We start from the raw sequence: 21,743 nt of genomic DNA on the forward strand, positions 1-21,743 counted from the left end.
TGAACTCCTTCTGTAGGTATTGGATATTCAGCTTGGAACAAGACAGACAGGTTTAGTTCCTGCCTGCATGGAATAGAATTTATCATATGTGTGTATAACAAGAAAAAAAAAAAAAAGAAAGATGTAAATAAGGAATTATGCAAAACTATTAAAATAGCTATAAGCGACACAAAGAGAATGAAATAGGATAAGAGTGATGGCCAAAGGAGACTGTTCAAATGGAGTGGTCAGGAAAAATCTCTCCTGAAGAGTGCAGTTTTTTTGGGGAGAGAATGGTAAGAAGTTGACCACGCAGAGATCTGGGCAGAGAATGTTCAGGAACATGCTTGATGTGTTTGAGGAACTACAAAGAGTCGAGATGATTAGAGTGACATGAGGGAGGGTAGGGGACAAGAGATGCCTGGAAAGGTAGGCAGGAGCCAGCTATAGAACCTCATACGCCATCATTTATTTCTTCTTTCATTCATTTAACACAAATTTATTGAGCATCTACTGTGTGCTAAGACACACTGAGACCCTGCCTTGACAGTCTGATGTGTGGAAACATACAATAAGCAGGTAAACAAATATATAAATACGAGGTACGATAAATATTAGGAAGTGGTTTTCCAATAGTTCAGTACCTGTTTAAGGGTAGAGGCAGTTGAGAGCTGCTAACAGTGTAAGGTTTCTTCTGTTGGCGATGCCGGTAGTCTCCAAGAACCCAGGCAGCCAGGGCACCTGACTGCCTTTCCCCTCAAGATGGCTGACAAAGGCTGAGCACGGTGGGAGGAAGAAAGGACTAGTCCGAGGGTCCAGAGCCGGCGGGCTGACTGGCGGTGGCACTGCAGCACCCAGGTGACTTTGCAGCTGGAGGTGTGGGTGAAAGGGAGACTCAGCTGCTGTGTGACGCCAGTAGGGACACTTCCCTCTCTGGGCCCCCTCATCCAGACAGCTGTTTATGTGTTCCAGGTGGGGGTCGGGGAAAAGGGGCCCCAGGAGGATTGTAGGGTGTTAGGGGACGCCCGCGAGCTCCCCGTTAGGGCTCGGTATGCTGGTGGGTGATTTAACAAGGCTGGGGGTACTAGAGGCGGCGCCCGTGGAGGAGGGGCAGAGGGGAGGCTCCAGAGTGATTTCAAATTTCCCTCGTCCCCTCCCCGCGCTGCCCCCGCGCCCGGGGCCGGGCTCTGAGTGGCTGTGGCGGGGGCGCCCCCGGGCGGGGGCGGAGCGAATGCGGAGCCCAGGCTACAAGGGGACTCGGCACCGCCCCCTGCCCACCCTCTACCGCTGCCCCGTCCGGCCCGCGCGGATTCCTCGCAGCAGCTGTCCCCACTGTCCCGTGGCTGCAGCCCGCGTGGACGCTCCGAGCCACCCTTGACCGACGCCACCGGCCCACTGGCAGGCCGACGAGCGGGCGGCCGCGCCCGGCCGGCAGCGCGGGGGTTAAGTGGCCCAAGTAAACGTAGCTCGGCGATCGGCTCCGGAGATTCGCGAGCGGAGCGCCCTGCACGGCCGCGCGCCGGCCTCCCGCCAGCCTGTTCGGACCCGCGGCTCTACCGCGGGGCCGAGCCCGAGCCAGGCTCTCGGCAGGTGAGAGCGCCTGGTGGTCCAGGGGAGGCTCGCGGGTCATAGGGCTTTGCGGTGGCGGGGGGTGGACTGGTGGGGGAGGGGGACAGCGGAGCAGTGCCGGGACTGCAAGGAGGGACCCTACCCTGTCCTGGGCACCTCCTGGGGAGGCGGCTCCCATCCGGCTGGAGACCAGGCACGCAAGGGGAGGAGAGGTCCTTTGACTCTACTTGGAGGAAGCGTGCAAGAAGGATAAAAGGGGTAGCGGGCATATGTCTAGGAGAAATATTAGTAAGAAGGCTACCCTTACTGTACTTCAAGAACCCAAGCAGGAGAGGCTCGTCCCCAGGGAGGAACACCGGGCGGCCTTCTCGGGGTCTAGAAACGATTGGAGTATAAGGGGAGCTCATGGGAAGGGGGTGTCCTTACCTGGCCTCAATTTGAGAGGGAGCCTCCTTGGGCAGGGAGGCGGAATGGAAGAGAGAGTTCTGCCAAGGAGGTGGGCATCCGGCGTCTGTCCCTTCTGATTTGGAGCTGGGGATTCAGCTGAGAGAACTGTTTTTTCCTCTCGGATAAAAAACTAGTGGGTGTGGGTGCGGGCGAGCAGGTGGGTCAGGGTGTGCGCGCGTGTCGGGGACGTGCGCCAGAGGGGCGGGCTCCTGGTGTCCTTCTTAGATGAAGCACCACAACCTAGGCGCGAGGCGCAGTGGGGCTGCCGAGATGCCCTCGGGAGGGGCTGCCCTCTCCCAGTGCACACCTGGCTAGGAGGAGCCGGCTCGGGGGCGGCGCCTCCCTGCCCCGCCACTCTGCCTGCCCTGGGGGCTCACTTTCCATTTTTCCCCTCTTCCGGGGTGAGGCTGGTCCCACTTCCCAAACTCGCAAGTTGAGGCCTCAGAACTGTTAGCACCACCTCCTGCAAGACAAGCTTCCTTGCCCGTGTGATTGGCGAGGCAGGGTAGCTGTCGAGTCCCACTTCACCGGGAAAAAGTGGAAGCCGGGAAAGAAGACAGCGGGCGGACTTAGCAAGTTAGCAACAAGGACCTGCTCTTGGGCCCGGCTCTTCCTGCTGGAGTCACTCACCTGTGGCAGAGAAGGGCTGCAGGAGTTCTGGGCCCGGGCCCAGCCGCAGGCCTGTGCTTCCAGCCTGCCTCCTTCCTTTACCCCTGGGCTGAGAGACAGGCGGGCTGGACCATTGTGCTTCCCTACCCTCCCCCCGCCCCCGTCCCCCACCCCCGCCGGCTCCCCGCTCCCGGTCCCCCACCGAGTCTCCCTTTTCCATTCCGCCAAGCCCAGAGGAGTGCATGAATTAAATAGAATTAAAGACAGAGTATAAACTTTGAAACTCCTGATTTCTGGATGCCGTGGGTTTTGGCCAACTGGTAGCAATTGTTTTTGGGAGACAGATCCCTGCTGGAGCCCTCACTTAAAGGGCCCAGGAGGCTGACCTGCCTCTGTCCTCCAGGAGGCCCGCTGTTGCTTGCATAAAGGCCATTGGACTCTCCAGGTGAAGACTTGATTTTTCCAGAGTTGAGCTATTTTATATTTTATCCCTATTTTATAGGGATGGCATACAGTAATCTCTCAATAAAAGTTTGCTGTTGTTGGCACCATTATCTGGCACTTGGACTAAGCAAGCTTCCCTCTTTAGGGGGATGAATGGGTTTTTGGCCTGTATTTAAATTTGTCCCTCTTAAGTCCATTACCTTCTGTGTCTTACTTATTACATCTGAGAAATGGGAACAATCTTAATGCCCCCAGATTGTGTAAGAATAAAACCAGTTTGTGCATGATTTAACCTCTAACCCTTGATCTTCAGGTATCTAGACGTGTGGTAGCCCCTATCACATGAAGCTCAAGTAAGGACTCTTGGGATAGCGCTTGGCATAGAGGTGATGAATGTTGACATCTGTATTAACCAGTAGCCCCTCCTTTTAGGGTATAGCCATTAATGAGACTTAGGGATGAAGGGAAGTACCCCTGCCAGCCCCTCCTTTCCTGCCTTCCTCTACCAAGGTACAATTCCTCTCAGCTATGAAAATTTTTCCAAATCATTGTCCTGGATTTGGGAGTTGGCAGGAAGGAGTGCCTTTGTTCCTTTTTGAAAGGAGCCATGATTTTCTTTTATGGGTTGGGCCATTTTTACTACCCACCCTCAACCTTGGGGCCTACCTTGCATCCTAATTTCAGAGCTAGGCAGCATACCTTTCCCCTTTGGGGTGGAGAGGGCTGAGACAAAGGGGCCAGGGCTGGAGCTGGGGCTGGCTGCATTCTGCTCCTTGAAGCCATAAGCATAACCCCCACCCCTTGCAAATGTTGGAAGAAGTGGGGCAGGGGGAGGGAAGAGCATCTGGGAGCTGCAGGGGGCTAAGGGGAGGAGCCAGGAGGTAGGGTTGGGGGAGTCTGCTTCCCTTTCTTGACTTCCTCCAGCCACGTGGGGCCTGACCCAAAAGTGCCTGTTGCCCCTCATTATTGCAGCTCCAGGGACTTGCTTCCGATGGGGGCGGGGTTGGGCAAGTTCTCCTTCCCGGAAAACTTACCTTGGGATTGAGTCCTTTGTCTCAGACCAGCTCTCATGCCAGCTGTCCCGCCTCCAGGCTCAGACACCTTTGCCAATTTTATCTGAGATGGTCCTTGCTAAATCTGAAACTCCTGGGTCCTACCCGGTGGCAAGTGCCCCCTACCCCCAGCCTTTGATAGGTACAGGACCTCAGCTCAGGCATGCCCTCGTGTTGAACGATTTTTAAGAAAATGAATTCAGGGTGATTTTCAGTTTCTTGGTAGATCGGCGTTGCTGGAGGAGTGCAGAATTCCTCATTTTGCAGACCACACTCTTTGTAAAGGCGATGGGTGGACTTGTCTCTCTTGTGGGGGCTGTTGTTCACTGGGCCCCTTTAGCAGCTGATGGAACTGAGGTTCTGGGAGATCCAGTCATTTACTTGGCACCTTGGTGGTTAGTGCTTTTTAGAACACTTTCACATCTGCCATTATCTCAGGACAGAAGTTTGTCCCTCCCGCAGATAAAAAGCCCAGTGCAGGTGTAAGGATGTCTGGTCGTGACTCAAGTGGCCTGGTAAATGCAGAGGGAACCTGCCCATAAGGCTGCCACATCCTGTTCTTTAAAGCCATAGACAGAACCTCTACTCCTTTCTCGAGATTCTTGTTCCCATCTGTAAAATGGGTACAAGAACACACTTACTCAGTAGAGTTGCTAGGAGGACTAAATGTAATCCAGGGGCCTTTTAGCTAATCAAGACCTTAGTTGCTCATTCACAATAAGTTAGGTGGGTGCCCTAAATATTGTTAAAAGATTGTTATTTGTCAGGTCATGTTATTCATCTGAGGCAATAGACTAAAGGGGCTTGGGCTTTGAAATCAAATCTGGATCAATATTCCTACTCTCACCCATATATAAGCTAGTTACCTGAGCCTCAGTTGTTCTATCTGTAAGATAGGGATGCATCGTTGGCCAGGCCCAGAGGATGTTGAGGTTTAAATCAGTTGAGTTGCTACAGATTAAAAAACACAGTAGGATTCAATAAATGTTGTGTTAGTAGTAAACACTCAAATATTGGCAAATGGTTATAATTTACTTCCTGAGAGAAATCCCTGTTAGCATTCCTGAGTTTTCCAGGAAATAAACGAGGAATGAGGAGGACTGGACCCTCTGTTTTCTGTAGGGCATTGGAATATTAAAAAAATGACGTTTACCATTTGCGACAAACGAAAATCAAATTTCGTTTGTCCCCAACCATTTTGGCACCAGGGACCGGTGCTCCTATGAGAATCTAATGCCTGATGATCTGAGGTGAAACCGAGGCTGTGATGCTGGCACTGGGGAGCTGTGGCAAATATAGATGAAGCTTCACTTGCCTGCTGCTCACCTCCTGCTGTGCAGCCCAGTTTCTAACAGGCCATGGACCAGTACCAGTCCATGGCCCTGGGGTTGGGAACCCCTGCTCTAGAAGACAGTGCAGTCACCTTGGGGTTGGCTTCACAAGCAGATGGAGGAAAGTTTGGGGAAGAGATTCTTTGGAATCTGCAACCACTGGCATCTGCTCTTGTTCTTTGACTAGCTTGCCTGACCAAGTTGCTTAAGTCAATTTACCCTCAGAGATTTTCATTCATTCATTGTGGTCTACGTGGCCTTTGCCCTCCCGCAAACCCCTGCTTGTCCGTCTATCTCCCTACCCCGCCTCACTTACCCACCCCTCTGCTTTTTTTAGTTTTGTGTCTCGGGGATCAAACTTAAATTTTCCAGAAAATGGTCTTTTACGGTCTTTGAAATTTGTGGGAGAACGGTTAGCATTGAAAAGATTATGAACAGGAAATTAGAAATGCACTTACAAAAATGACTGAGAGCTGGGTGGAAGAGAAATAACAGTCGTCAGTGAGAAAAAGTTCTTAACCAATAAACTTCCTTTTTCTGGGACAGGTTGATGCTGACCAGGTGTGAAGGAGGGGGGCGTAGGGGTGTAGGGCTGTAGGTGTGTAGGGGCGTAGGGGCGTAGGGGCGTAGGGGCGTAAGGGTGTAGGGGTGTAGGGGTGTAGGGGTGTAGGGGGAGGAGGGCCCGACTTGCCTGGGAGCTCCTATCCTAAGGTCAAGGGAATACATTTCCTTGGACCATCATCCCCCATGTGTTTTTTCTTGCTCTCATTCTATGACTCTTATTAATCAGATGTTGAGTCTCCTGGCCTGTTGGAATTTTCTTTGACCATCTGTCCTTAACGTTCTGTTTTCTAGGTGATATCCTCAACTTCCAATCCTGTATTTGAACCTTTTCCTTTTGTATTTTAAAGACTTCTTGTCCTACAAATTCCATTTGTAATGATGTCTTTGTCTTGTTTTTATTTCCCTGAGAATATTAATTCTAGTGTTTAGTGCTCCCTCCAATACTTATTTCTGAATATAGTTTTTTTCAGTTTTCATTTTTTTCACCGCTTTCATTTTTAATATTTACATTTCGAACCTTATCTTCATATTTGAGAGAGACCAAAATTGTCTGTGGGACTTGAAGGGTTTCTTTATAGGACAGTAACTTGAACTTGTCTTTGGGTCTTATAAAATCTGAAGGAAATTCTACATTATCAGATCTGTCTTATTCTCCAGAGCAGAGGATTATTCCAGTGCTTTGCCTGGGAGGTACAGGCCTGACTGGGAAGGTCTCAATCTGGCCATCAGTCCCTCCCCTCTGTCGGGTCTCCAGTGTTGTAGGCTGGGTGGAGGAGGTGGTTGCCTCTAGAACAGGCTAAGGAAGGGAACTGGGGGATACCTAACTATTTCTTTTCCATCCCTCCCTGCAGCCCCACCTTCTGAGGTTAATCGGGCCTCTTCCTAAGCAGCATTTGTTTCCAGTTGCATTTGCTTCCTGTTGCAAGTGGGCCACTACTGGGGCTGGACCTAGGCTCCTACTGGACTCCAGCTCCTGGAGAAGGGATGATACCTCTTGGTCGGTGTTTCCAGCAGCCAGCACAGTGCTGGGTCCTTGGCATTCTGGCTCCATGACTATGTGCTGTGACTTGACTAAAGCAGCAGAAATGGGCATTGCTCTGCCTGAGTGTCCTGTAGCTACAGCCTTGGAACCCACAGGAGATGTTGAGAGTGAACAGAAGGACCCCGGCTCAACCTGGGACACGGTGATAAATGAAGTATTAACTAGGCTGGATGCCTGAACGGGCAGGTGCTGTTGGCAGAGATTTTTCTGGGCTGTCCTGGGAAACATTGGATAATAGGGTTTGGAAAAGTCTAAGCAAATGTGCATAGAGGTATGGGCAAAATCTTGTCCTCGTGAGCTCTTGGCAAAAGGGTATCTAGTGTAAAAGCAGTGTAAATTTTGGGGTGAACCACCCTTATTATCTTAGCTGTCTCCTAGCTTTCCTTTTTCCATACAGTGCTCTCCTAACCAGCTGGCTGCTCCACGAGGACAGGGAGCTGTCTGGCCTTTGTCTGCCTTTGATTCTCAGTACTGAGCTTGGTTCCTGAAGCACAGCAGAAACTCCTATCTGATGAATGCTTAAGAGTGGCCTTTCCCAGTGTCCTGATCTGTTCAAGGGTGTTATGGGTTGAGCCGTAAGCACAGTATAGAGTAACTGCTCAATTTTAAATATAATTGTCGCCATTACCTAAGGCCCCAAAGCTAGCAAGGAGTGGAATCTGGATTTAAATGCTGTTAAATTTCTTTTTGAGACCTTTGTCTCCACCTGGCTTGGACCCGCAGAACTGGCAGGATGCACAGATATGTTGGGTTAAGATGCTCTGGAGTACCTGCCAATGCCTGCTGCTTTGTCTGAAGCCTGCTGTACCACACTGTGTTGATTGAGATGGGCAGACCTGAAACTCTACCACCAGGTAACTGGCTAGTTTTTTAAAAAGTGGTTTATGTGAGATATGGGCTTTTAAGCCAATTTTAGTATGTAATTCCCTTTATTTTAACTTCACATAGTTATATTTTTTTTCCTGCGATGAGAACTTTTAAACTCTACTCTTAGCAACTTTGAAATGTTCAGTACAGTATTAACTGTGGTCACCAGACTATATGTTATCTCATCAGGACTTACTTATCTTAGAGCTGGAAGTTTGTACCTTTTGGCCACCTTTTCCCACTTCCCCCACCCCCACCTCTAATTTTTCCTTTGTATTGTGAAAATTTTATCTTTTTTTAAAAAATAAGTAACACACAAGGACTTATTTTCTGATTATGGTAGAGATTATCTATAACTCCTCCCATACTAAAACAACTTGAAATACTGTCTAAATTTATTTGGGTGCAGAGCACATAGAAATCTAGGGACCAGAAGAGGGATTAGAAAGAAAACACAAACTCGGGGATGTTGAAGACCTTTAAGGAGAGAATCGACGAAACTTTTTATAAGGTCGGCAGGCTTGCCCTAGCAGGTATGAGCATTTATCTGTAAAGCTACGATGATGGAAAGGGGTGGCATGGGATAAATGACAAAAGGAAAAGTGAGCCCAGAAACATCCTCTATATAGGATAACTTTATAAAAGAGTTGAGACAGTAGTTATTATAGGTATCTGGCTTTTCTCGTGGAGAAAAATGAGATTCTTACCTCATACCATATACAAAATAATACTAGGTTGACTAAACAAAGGAAGAAATGTTTCTTGGCCAGCAGTATTTTAAAGTCTGCTTTCTGACTCTAAAAGTAACATGAACATATGATAGTTGGTTCCCCCAAAAGCTATCTTCCTGAGAGACCTGACTTTTTAAAGTCAGAGAAAGAATGCTGGAGGAACATGGCTTATTAATGCATATGCTAACAAATGAACAAATGGGATTATATTGTTATACAGACTTTCTTTTCATTTAACATGGCTTCATCTAATGATAGTTACCTCATTCTTGGCCTCTCAGTAGTAGTCTTCAGTTTAGCTGCATGTAATTTGGCCATTCTCTTCCTGATGGTTGTTTATTGCAGCTTTTGCTATGATACACGGGACAGCAGTGACCATCCTTGCACACAGGTCTTGATGGGAACTTCGGGTTAGGTCTATTCATAGCAGTAGAATCCTGTGTAACAGGATATGGACACTTTGGCATTTTAGATCATACTGTCAGATTGCCATCTTAAAGGCTTAATTAATATCTCCACTGTGTTGGAATATAGATGGGTTGAGATTTAAGACATTGTAGCAATGAGTGCGGTACACCCCGCTGCGAGGCAGTAGCTTTTCAGAATATTGGTCTTTTTTCTTCCCTTACCTCCTTGGGAGAGCGCAGAGGGCTCTTTGGCTCTGGTTTAAAGGGCTCATTGCCATAGAAAACAGGAGTGGGCATGGCAGCTCCCAGAATCCTGCTCTTTATGTTCCTTTACCCATCATTCTGAGTTAATCTTGGCTTCTTTCTCCACTTGCATACCCTGTCAAGGGGTTCACAAATAAATTGTAGGGGAAGGGGGCTAGTTGCTTCCATTTTGTTTATATGGGGTAGAAAGTTTGACTCCAAACTCCAATTTACGTTGCCATATCTGTTCAGATCTTTCTGTATGTTCCTAGCTTTTTAAAAAATAAATTATCTAAAAGGTAATTTATAAATTTATCCCAGCCCATTGACGAACATCTAGGTGTTTATTAGTATTTTGCTATTATGAGCAATGCTGCAAGGAACATCCTCATAGCTAACTTTTTATACTCGTCCAAATTGAGTCCTACTGAGATCAATTTTTTTGACAATTCTGATAAATATGCCAAGCCCCGGCCTTTACTATGTGAAGACGGTGGTGCATGTAGCCATGACCTAGAGGCACTGAGCAATTCTCAAACGCCTTCTGAATCATTGGAGATGAAGGGATGCTTTGCTTTGTGTGAGGCGTAGCTGGGAAGTGTCTGGCAAGATGGCTCACGAGAATGTAATTTCTATGTCTCTGGGTTTTTGTCATCTACTTTGGGATCCTTAGCACCAACCACCCAGGGAATTAGGCGAAGTCACTTCATTTCACAGATGATAAAACTGGTGTTTGAGAAAAACACCGAGGGCCTTTGCTTTCCTGTTTTCCCGTAAATCTGATCTTTTCTGGAATTTGATAGAGATTCCTTATCAGGCAAGGGCAATGAACTGGGACCTTGTGCACAGCTACCAGATAGGAGGGCAGCTCGTTTCTGGCCCTCTTACCTTTGTACATACCATCTGGCTGCCAGGGCGCCTCCCTGCCTCTTTACTCACCTGGGCGAAGCGTCCCTCCCTGGGCTTAACTTTTATAACCGTATTTACCACATGTTCTTAATATGTATTTAAGATCTGTCTCCTGGATTAGGCCCAAATCTCCATTCACTTAGTTGCTGTGTGAGCCTGGATAGGAGGTCTGCTGATCCGCTTCCTCTGAGCTTCAGGTTACTCATCTGCAAAATGGGGGATTGTAAGAGTAGCTTGATTTTTGGTGAGTAGTAATTGTTCCATCTCAGCTGTTCTTTTTTGAATCTTGGACAATTGGGAACCGCTAAAAAAGACTTGAGCTATTCCAGGGGAGGAATCAGAAGTCTGGATTTCCTTTCCACAAAGCCGAAGAGAAGGCATTTTAAATGGGGGGGTGGGGGGTGGGGTGGGGGATTTTTCAACCTTCCTTTTCATTTCACTGAATCTCTAAGCCCTGGAGGACTGATGGTGGGGCAGGGATGCTCAAGTCCTCCGCCCCCGCCCCATCATTCCCTTCATCCCCTCTTCTCGCATTGTGAGTTTAATTAATGCAGTTAACTTTTACAAGGTGCTGTGAAGTAGCTCTGCTGCTGGTGCCAGCCTGGAGGAAATGAATGACATCACTTCTCAGTTTTATGGCTAGGTGCGGGGGGCAGTTCCTGGGCCTCCTCCCTAAGTCTAATTGGGTGCCACCCACCCTTCTGTCTGCCACATTGCATTTGGACACGTCTGACCTGGTTCAGTCCAGACATAAGCGCCCTGCACTAATGAGGCAGGGCCTTGCAGGGAGAACCTTGGAGGGAGAACCCACCCCACACTGCTGCCCACCCCTAAGTCACGTGCTGGACCCCAGACTCTGGGAAAGGGTCAGAGTTCACCCCGCATCAGGAGGTTAGATCATTACCTCCTGTGAAGGTAAACACTCAACTGGTATCATGTCCCTTAGCCAAAAAACTCCTGTAGCCCCTGTGATGGAGGATGTGTTGTTATCACTTTAATTCTCATTGGCCTTGTCTCATGCAGAACGCATGCCCTGGACTGCCTGGGCATGAGTGTTGGTGCTGTCACTTTGTTGGGTGACTTAATTCATCTGAGCCTGTTGAGAGCAGATTGATAACAGGACCTGCCTCAGGATGTGGTGGGGGTTAAGAGATGTTTGTACTGCCTTTAGCTCATAGTAGGGACCCAGAATTGTTAACTACAACAGCGGAGTGGCAAGGCATAGTTCAGGAGCTAGTATGCCAGCCACTCTGGAAAAATCTCATAGGAAGGTGTCAGTTTATCTTTTAGTTGGAATGATCATACTATGTATAGCAGTTGGCTTGTGTTGAGGGCCACATTATCCTGGAAATGCCAATCTTGAATCACCAGAAGCCAAACTGAGATACATGGGATGATGAGGTGAGGGAGATTTGTATCTACCATTACACACCAAGCTCTGGTGCTAATTTCTTCCTGTTGCCAAGAGTATGTGGTTAAATTTGTGTGTTTTTGTTTAACTTCCCTGGACTCGCACTTCAGGTCACATTGATCGACTATGTATTATGTTGTTTAACATATCTGTACCTCAGTTTGCCCATCTGTAAAATAGGGACAAGAGTATGTACCACATTTAAGGATTAAATGAGTGAATACAGATAAAGCATGGAAGTAAACGCTGGAAAAAAAAAAAAAAAGACTGTATTATCAGGTGAGAAGGTTTGTGTATTTACTTGGGGACGGCCAGATTGTTACTTTCGTTAAGCAGAGGCCTGTGGGAGAAGCCTTTCTGGCTTTCGAGATAAAGTATTTGAAGTCTGAGTAATAAGGAGGCATGTGGTAGGGAGATGGGAGGGCTTGCAGGCTATGAAAACAGCAGTGGTATGCACCTGGAAGCTGGCTTTGTAGAATGTGGACAGGGGAGAGGACCTGAGCTCGGCATCTTTCAATCACGGGTGCAGATTCTAGACACTGGTGTGTGTTCTGGCAGTAAAATAGCCAGGACAGTTAATGTCATTGCAAACCCAGAGTGATGAAAACTACAGAGAAGGAATTTTTAATGAAATAATATTAAATTATGCCACTGGAAGGAGTATTTTACCTGCCCTGCTCACCCCAGGACACCCAGGTGATACTTAAAGCTGATTGGTTTTCATCCCTGAATCTTCCTCCAGGGCCCATGAGTCTGGTTCTAGGGACAGGAGAGTTTTTCTGAATGTTGAGATCTGGCTTTGGGAAGGTGCTCAGCTCACATGTCTGTCAGGTGGGCTGGCAGCACAAGTTGGCAGTACTGAGACCCTGCGGGGAGGCCTTAGGTAGTTGATCATTGTTGGTTCTGGGCTGCAGGTTCTACCTGGGCCTGTCTAGTGACTGACCCAGTTAAGGGCTGTCTGAGGGAATCCTGTGTCCCCCAGATGAGAGAGAAGTCATGCCCCTTGATTCAGCATCTGACCTACCAGCTCCTGGCTAGAAACCCTATCTACCCCTCTCGCCTCCCTAGAGCTCCCCATGGAACCCTCCTAGTGTCTTGCACACTGGCCCAGCCTCCTATCTCCTGCCAGGTTGCCCAGGTTACTTAGTTCACTGGTTTGGCCTGGGAAGAAATGCAGGAAATTAATTATTACTTTGAATTACACTCCAAGAGTTTTTCTGGGATTCCGGCTGCTTGGCCTTACAGGGATTGGCCACAGGTCAGCCAGACAGCCTGTTGTACTTCCAGGTCAGCCTTAGGAGTACAAGGGGCGGATCAGGCTGGGCCAGGCACTTCTTTCCCCAAGGGCTGGTGAGATTCCTTAATGTGTTGAGAAAAAAGAGACCAGGAACTCTAAATCTTCACGTATCTGGACTTCATGGAGTAAATACTATCTTGTGCTATGTATCAGTGTATACATTTATAACTGGAACAGTGTTTCTTTAACTTGCATATTAGTCACCCAGGGATCTTGGGAAACTGTCTATAGTGATTTAGTAGATATACGATGGTACCGAGATTCTTCAGTTCTAACCAGCTCCTAGGTGATTCCAAGCATGCTGGTCCTTGGGCCATAAGGAAATAGCAGACCTTTAGTTGCCCTACTCCCACACCTGGGGCTGGACTGTTGCAGAAAGTAGATCTGGGATCTCCTCACCACGTGACATTGGAAATCCACCTGGGGGCGCTGTAGGCCCCTTCAGACTGATTCCTACAGCGCCCTCTGGTGGGCATGGCACCAGCGTCACCACTGTAGCCCCATAGCCTAGATGATGCTTCTAGAAGGTACCCTGAGAGGCTAGCGTTGGGTCATCTGGCTCTGCGAGTCATCTGACCCTACGAGTCATCATGGATTAGAGTCACATCCATCGCTGTGGTAAGTCCTCGAGGTGGAATGCAAGGGCCAGGAGTGCTTAGTGCCCATAGGCAGCCGTTTGCTGGGGAAGCTTTTCCTAAGCAGGGTTCCAGGCCATTAGAGTGAGGCACCAAATACCTCTGGAGCTGTTCGAGGGAAACTTAAGAAATAGGAGTCTGCAGGCCTCACTCTGTACCTAGGCTCTAATTTTTGCCTTGGCACCCCCTCTTAGATGGGATTTTTGGCCTTGACCACTAGTCATGTCTGTGTCAGTTTTCCTTTTCTATAAAATGGGCCCACAAAGACATTTGGAGTAAATGAGAGGAAGGTGCAGGTTCTTGCAGTCAACGAATGTTGTAGGCAGTGGGCCAGGTTGAAGTTCACACAGCCCTTCCACCTATGGGTGAAGACCTGGCCTGAGCTACTCTTTGCTGAATAACCCAGTGATGATGCAGTTTATAGGAGGGGCAGCAGTGGGGAGACAAAGGCCCTGAGTGGGATGAGGTTGGAGCAGATGGGCAGCATGCCCCCTATTAACTGCCCCAGTCCTTTGCCTGTGCCTCCTCCATCCTTTCCCTTCTTGGGAACTTGGGACTCTGAGCCCTAGCTGGTGAGGGAGGAGGGGAGTGAGTGACAGGCCAGCAGACCAATGGGTCCCTGAGGTTGAGGTTGGGCGGGGCTTGTGCTGCCATGGAGAGGAGAGAAGCTGTTCTGTGGGGGAGGAGGGGGCGGTGGGAAAAGGACCTGGAGATTGAGGGGAAGGGAGAGAGCAAACAAAGGGGTCAGGAGGGAAAATAATGCACTGGCTTCCTGAGGCCCTGAGGAGGCTGGGCAGGGAGAGGGGGCCAGGGGCAGAGGGGACCAAGGCTGGCGGCAGGCAGGCCGGGGCAGGCGGTTCCTAAATGGCATTGTTTGAAGTGGCCGGCTAATTGCACAGAGCAGCCTGAGCCTCAGACCACAGCCCAGCCCCCTCCTCTGTCCTGGGTGCTGGCATCTGAGCCTTCGGGCCGCCTGGCCACATGGAACCAAGTCCTGAGCTTCCGAGTTTGGTGAGGGGGCAGGCTATGGGGGGCAGTCTGGGCGGGGTCCTCGGGCAGGGGTATCATCCCAAGAATATGTCCCGGGGCTTCTCTTGGCTTGAGGACATAGAGCCATAGGTGGGAAGTTTGGGGATATGCTGCCTGCCTCAAGCCCTTGCTTCCCTGCTACCCCATTCATTCTGGCCCTCCTACAGGAAACAATGAAGGGAGACACCAGACAACTCAACAGAGAGGAGGACGCCAGCGGGAGGGAAGACTCCATCATCACCAATGGGGGCTGCAGCGACCAATCTTCCGACTCCAAGGACGCACCCTCACCCCCTATCCTGGAGGCTATCAGCACCCCGGAGATCAGAGGTGGCCGGGCCTGTGGGGAGGAGGGGTGTGGCAGTCGCTGGGGACCACAGCTGGGACATGAGCCTTCCTCCGAGCAGGCTGCAGGCAGGCTGTGGGGAGAGCATCTGGTCCCTGACAACCTCTGCCACCCCCCGCCAGGAAGGTGAGAGGTTATAGGCAGAGCAAAGTCCATTCCTCATCCCTGTCACAGGCCCTGACCCTCCCTCCTTTCCTCTCACCTCAGCTGGGACTCAGGTGATGATCCTTGTCCTCTTCCAGTCACAATGGGGGTGGTCATAGCATAGGCTGTGGGGTCTTTGACCCCATCTGCTCACAACCGGGACTGTGATTATGCAGAAAGAAACACTCAGGCTGGAGGGGTGGAGGCTTGCTTCCTTTCCCAGCCTCTCTTCCCAATTCCCAGGTCAGATCACCTGGGATCCTCCTCCTGAGATATACTGACACAGCTGGTTAAAAAGACCCTGTATTGTCCCATCCTGTTGTTGAGCACTCCTTCAACTGTGCTGTCCAGTAGAACTTTCTTCGAGGGTTAGCGTTTGTTCTGTTTCTGCATCGGTCGCTACAAATAGCCGCTAGCCATATGTGAGCACTTGAAATGTGGCTGATGTGCCAGGCACTGGATTGTTCATTTAAGTATAGTTAGTGGCCACTGAATCGGGCAGCACAGTTCTGGAAGGAATCTGATGCCTTCTGTCACAAGAAGCATCAGTGTTGCTTTGGGTCCTAATATGTGCCTGGCCCTGCGTACAATTACCTTATGAGTACATTGAGGTGACAATAGTTACTGAGGGGCAAGGAGTTAACCCCTGAGGATGCCAATGGGCTTACTGAGATCTCAGGCTTTAGGCCAGAGAGGAGACCATCAGCAAAGGAAGACATGGCTACCACCCAACCTGGCGGCCGTCCTTACAAAGCACAGACTCTGCTTCTCCTTTCCTTCACAGGCCGCAGATCAAGCTCACGATTATCCAAGAGAGAGGTCTCCAGCCTGCTAAGTTATACTCAGGTATGGGTTCTACTTTCCCCTTTTCAGGGTTCAGGAGAATTCTCTTCAGCTTTCATTAAATGGGAACATGAGTCCCATCTGTACTGGTGCCCAATAAATACATGTTGAAGGACAAATTTGAATATTGCTAGGCACACAGAGGGCTTTGAACAACCTCACTTAGGATGGCATTTGCTGCTGTTATATGCCAACTATTTTGAAATCATAGAAACTTATTTTACTAAATTAAGCACTTTTTACTAGATGCTTTTTGCACATTTTTTGAAATTATTTTCTCAATCTGGATGATCAATTAATTAAATTTCTAATGTAGCAAGCTGTCCTTTTATTCCTGGAGTGAGTCCAACTTGGTCATGGTATGTTTTGAATTCGATGTGCTTTTTAGCATCTATTCATGAATAAAATAGATGTGTGATTTTATTTCTTGTAATACTCTCTGGTTTTGACGCACATTGGAAAGAACTTGCTTAGCTTGTTTTAGGGATTTTTTTCCCCCGCAACCACCGTAATATCTTTTAATATGTGTTGCAATATTAAGGCTTCTGCTCGATCAGTTTTTTCCCCAAGTTACAGTTTTTCCATGTTTTTTTATTCCTGACATATTTATGCCTTCTTTTTTTCTTATTAACCATTCTAGAGTTTTGTCAGTTTGGTTGCTTTTTTCAAAGAACGAGTGTCACTCACTGGGGACAAAATCATGGATTAGAGTCACAGACAAGTGAAAGCTAGACCTCACAGTTTCTGTTCTGCTGGAGGGCAACCAACCAGTGGGCACCAGACGATGGGGACAGTGTGTGTGCTGGATCAGAGGCCCAGGACACCTATTCTGGTTAGATAGTTACCAGTAACAGTAATGAAATCTGAGCATTTCCTCTGTGCCCAGCCTTGGGTGATGCAAGCTTTGATTCTCTCTATATTCCTGTTATGTTCTAATGGAAGTACTATTGTTCCAGTTTTAAAGAGAGGAATAGACTCAAGGCCACACAGTTGGCAAGTGTGAAAAGTCAAGTTCTTAACACTCCAGCCAGACCTCGGGCCATACACCGCTGCTCTAGTTTTTTGTGCTCAGTTTTTTTTGGGTTTTGGTGTGGTGTGCTACATGGGATGCGCAATAAGGGGGTCTTTGTGACTTCACACAGAATTGGTGCCATTTCTTCCTGGTCATTGTATCAGGAAGCATCTCCTTTGACCCTACAGTTTCTCTCAGATGCTGTTAATTGTGAAAATTGAGCAGGTTTCCCTGCCAGGCATAGCCAAATCAGTCTAAGGTGTAGACACAAAAGAAACCTTCATGATGCATATTGCATTCATACCATTTCTTGGTTTTCTGATTCCACTGGGATTTTATCTTTCAATCATGTCTCGAATTCATGATCCCATGGGGCGAGGTATTGTAAAATCTTTTTGGAACAAAATAGGGTAGTTAAATATTTTTAGGTCTCTTGGACCAATATTAAGATTGTTTTCCATATGACTGGCTGTTCATTTCTAAACTATTTTGGTTATATGATTTTATGACATCCTGAAGCTCATAATGTTTCACTTATAAAGGACCTGACGGGCGATGGAGATGGTGAAGGGGAAGATGGAGATGGCTCTGACACTCCAGTGATGCCAAGACTCTTTCGTGAAACCAGGACTCGGTCAGAAAGCCCAGCTGTAAGTCCCCACCCCTAAGCCAAGGCACCTCCAACTACTCATAGGCCTGTATAAAAAAATCATGTCTTGCATTTCCCTGAGGGGAACTTTGAAGAGAGAGGTGAGCAGCTGTTTTGAAATTGGAAAAATGACAGCAAGGCTCATGAACTATCATTGTGAAAGTTTTCTTTCACATGGCAATTTTTAAACTCTTTTTTTTTTTCTTTTAGAACAGTCTTAAAAGTGCTCCGGGGTGATAGAATTGGCAGATGGATGGCTCAGTGCCAGTTACCTATGGGAGTCACTTCTTTGGGTAGATTCTGTGACTTTGTTAGTGATCCGGAAATGGGAAGGCATTTATTTATTTATTGCTCATGGTCACCTAGTCTGCTGGAGAGCTGGCTAACACTTGTGACCATTGCAAGTGCAGTTTATAACCACACTCTGCTAGGACATGATGTATACCATCTTCTTTTTTACAGATGAGAGAAGATTCCAGTAACGTACCCAAGGTTCAACATTAACTCTTACGTGTAGGATTTGAACACAGGTCTACAACATTAAAGCTCATGCCATTTAGAGAAAAAAGCCTAAAGGCTTTTCATCCATCTTGAGGATCCAGTACTTTGCTGAAGAATGCAACAATCGTTCTAATGCTTTTTGGAAAAAAGATGGTTTAGAGTAAACTTGGATTTTATTTTTCAGTTCAATTCACAGGTGCCAGTTTCAGCTGTGACAGGCAGTGAGATCTGCTATGGATTGTCCGGCAGCCCTGCTGGCCACCCTGACCCCTTATTGCACAAACTGGGGAGTTTTTGGTGGGCAGTTACCAGTCCAGAGACCCCTTCCCCCACTTAATCACCTCATGCACTTTTATTGATCTGTCCTCGGGCCCCTGCCCGAGACCTCGTGCCTGCAGTCACCGAAGGCCTCGTGCTTATCCTCTCTTGCTTTCAGGTCCGAACCCGAAATAACAACAGTGCCTCCCGCCGGGAGAGGCACAGGCCCTCCCTACGTTCCACCCGAGGCCGGCAGGGCCGCAATCACGTGGACGAGTCCCCCGTGGAGTTCACAGTTACCAGGGTTGGTTCCCCAGATGGTCAGACCCCTGCATCCCCATCTCTAATCAGAAGATCTTCCTGTCACTGTACCACGGAAAGTGGCCAGTGTATAACCCTAACCTGCTTCTGTTCTTCACACTCTTCTCCTTTTCAGGGTCTTGCCTTTCCTTTCTCTCCTGGGTGCTGGGTAAGCTTCTCTTAAGCCTGATGACTTCTCTTCTGGCCTGATCCTGGATGGAACTGTGGCAGGAATGCAAGAATTACCTGTCAATTGAGTTCTTGCCCCTCGGAAATAAGATCGAAACCTCTCTGACTTCCAGAACTGTCTTGTCTTCCTAGTATCTCCATTGATTGTCTTGAGGCAGCCCCAGGGGTTACGGCAACTGTCCACTGCTGTGCAAGGTTGGGCGCGCAGTAAGCACTTAGGAAACCGGTGGTCCTCTCTGATCTTAGCTCTCTGAGCCTCTCGGCATCACTCATCATTATGCCTTTGTCCTCGACTGTCTCTGCTTTGATGCAGGTGGCTTTCTCCCACTGCTTAAGGCATACTTGGTCCCAGAAAGCCATCCTTGGTGGTCTCTTTTACTCCTTAGCTTACATCTTCTACTTTTTGCTTGCCTGGGAAGCAATGGTGGTAGGGGGGAGGGTGCCATTGGTCTCTGGTCATCCACCTGGTTTGCTGTGGCCTAAACTATTGTGTCCTTCTGTTCACAGTCCCTGAGGCGGCGGGCAACATCATCAGCAAGTACGCCATGGCCATCCCCTGGCAGCCCCTACCTCACTATCGACCTCACAGATGACAGCGTGATACCCCAGAGCAGCAGTACCCCTTATACCCACCTGGCCCAGGATAGCCAGCAGGAGAGCTTGGACTCCTCACAGGTGGATGCAGAGGGCAGAGACACAGACGGCACCGAGTATCAGGTACCACTAGGAAGGGTGTACTGTTCTCTAAACAGTACATGAAATTAGCTTAATAAATGAAAGGCTAAATAGGGAAAAGCAAACTTACCCAGAGGGGACTGTTAACTACAGTTTCTGTCACTTTAGAGTAATGTTTGAACTCATTCTCCAAGTATATTTTTCATGTGTAACATGATCCTTTACCCTAATTATCTCCCAGACATATAAATCCAACACCTGATTTTCTGAACATTACAAATTTGTACCTAGAACTATATATACTTTTTATACATAATACATGATTCTGTTCATCATAATATACATACAATTGTGGGTTGGCTTTCACTTATTAGAAACTAGAGTTGCCTCAGCTTCGTGTCTGTAATGTATTCTATTGTATAATTAATCTAATGTTTTGTTCAGTTGAGCTTGTTTTCACTCAAGCATTGCTGCATATGTTTGTAGTACGTACACATATATATCTTCTATGTGGTACTTCAGAGCAGATCATACTATAGATATATTTTACTAACTTGATTGTTTTCATGGGCAACTCATTTTATGGCAAGCTTATATGCAAGTGGCCTACATTTTTTTCCATTTTAATGGCTTTATAATAGCCCATCTGATGGTCTGTGATGGGAATATTCAAGTGACTGAATATTATTTCTTGTGAGTTTTTAGTTGACCTCTTTCATTCTTAGATGTTGGGTTAAATGTTATAGATCTAATATAATAAACCCCATGTTCTTATCAAACAATTCATCCTACCCATCCACGGTCCCTTATTCTCACTTGTAGTTTTTTAAACATAAAACGTTGGAGACAGATGGATCATTTCCCAAGGAGTTATGCCGAGCACCTGCAGGAAGCCCTGAGAGGGACTCTGAGGCAGTTGCCACTGGGGGCGGTGGGGGGTGGGGGTCAGTGGGTGGGCAGGAGTTTTCCTCCACCTGGGTGGTCCGTCTCATTGGGATTCCTTCATGTGGTTTATTTTCCAGGATGGGAAAGAGTTTGGAATAGGCGACCTCGTGTGGGGAAAGATCAAGGGCTTTTCCTGGTGGCCTGCTATGGTGGTGTCTTGGAAGGCCACCTCCAAGCGCCAGGCTATGTCTGGCATGCGGTGGGTCCAGTGGTTTGGTGATGGCAAATTCTCTGAGGTGAGTCCATGGTAAGGCCAGGCTCTCATGGGCCCAAGGACTGGCAGCATTTTCTGTCCCGTCCTTTTGCAGTTACCTTTTAAGATAATGGCCTGAGACTTGCTTTCTCCAGATGGATGAGGCTGTGTGTGACTCTGTGTCTAGGAGAAAGGACAAAGACTTCCCTTGTTAACCCGCTTAAACAGATACATAGATTCTTTTGGGGCCCAGAGCTCAGTCTACTCTTACAGGAGACAAAGAGCTAAAAAGTCCTCTGGGTCCATGACTGCTTGGACTCTGTTGGTTTTATTTCTCTGGGGAAGAGCCACTAGTATGGATTTTGAGGAGTCAGGAGCAATAACCTGGGCTAGCACTCTCAAAAATGTTTAATGGGGAACTTGAAAGAAACAGGAAGGTGGACTCTGCCTCTGAGCCTCATTAACTGTGGGGAGGTAGCGGGGAGAGGTACCTCTGACTGGGCCTACAGATGGGTCTAGAGTCACCTGGTGAGTTATGAAAACATTCTTCGCAGAGTTGTTTATTTCATGGTTTCATTATTTCATATTAATCATTTTAAGTTCATCTTTCTTCATGAGAGTGTCAGGTAAGAGCAGTGTTAGACATGAATTAGGCTGTTTTGGTTCTTATCTCCTGTTTGAAGGCACATTCTGAGATATACCAGATTTTGATTAGAATGGTGCAGGTGATAACTTTTTCCTGTGATGGTCTCATTGAAATGTTCATCCAACCCTCAGCATGCACCGAGGTTAGGTGAGCGAGGACACACAGCAAGTTGGGTCAGGATGAAGGCAGAGGTGGGAATGAAGTACCATTGAGTACTTCCGTGGGATTTTGCCTCAAGTTGAGATTCTGATTTTCCCATAAATTGAGCTTCCTTAGGGCCATAAACACATTGAAGTTCCCTAGGGGCAGGAATAATGACTTGGTCTTTCTGTGTGCTGATGCCAGCATTGGCCAGCAGAGGGAGCAGAAGGACAAGCGTCCAGGCCTGTGCTCTTCCCTGAAGCACCTAATTGCATGGGATGTGAGCAATGACTTATGCGAAATGAAAAAACAAGGATTGTTTGTCATTGCTCTGG

The 21,743-nt window shown here is 48.0% G+C and overlaps 1 protein-coding gene across 1 annotated transcript in view; it reads left to right on the top strand.

Moving 5' to 3' along the window:
• Window positions 1-1,227: 1,227 nt before the first annotated feature.
• DNMT3B (DNA methyltransferase 3 beta) overlaps window positions 1,228-21,743 on the top strand; it is a 41,069-nt gene continuing 20,553 nt past the window's right edge. The window contains exons 1-7 of the mRNA XM_023522228.1: window positions 1,228-1,569; window positions 14,734-14,896; window positions 15,841-15,902; window positions 17,454-17,561; window positions 18,498-18,623; window positions 19,316-19,525; window positions 20,506-20,664. Of these exons, the coding sequence (XP_023377996.1) occupies window positions 14,740-14,896; window positions 15,841-15,902; window positions 17,454-17,561; window positions 18,498-18,623; window positions 19,316-19,525; window positions 20,506-20,664 (822 nt within the window). The 5' untranslated portion in view covers window positions 1,228-1,569; window positions 14,734-14,739. The remainder of the gene's footprint in view (window positions 1,570-14,733; window positions 14,897-15,840; window positions 15,903-17,453; window positions 17,562-18,497; window positions 18,624-19,315; window positions 19,526-20,505; window positions 20,665-21,743) is intronic.

This window comes from Pteropus vampyrus, unplaced genomic scaffold (assembly GCF_000151845.1).
Source record: "Pteropus vampyrus isolate Shadow unplaced genomic scaffold, Pvam_2.0 Scaffold336, whole genome shotgun sequence".
NCBI lineage: Eukaryota > Metazoa > Chordata > Mammalia > Chiroptera > Pteropodidae > Pteropus > Pteropus vampyrus.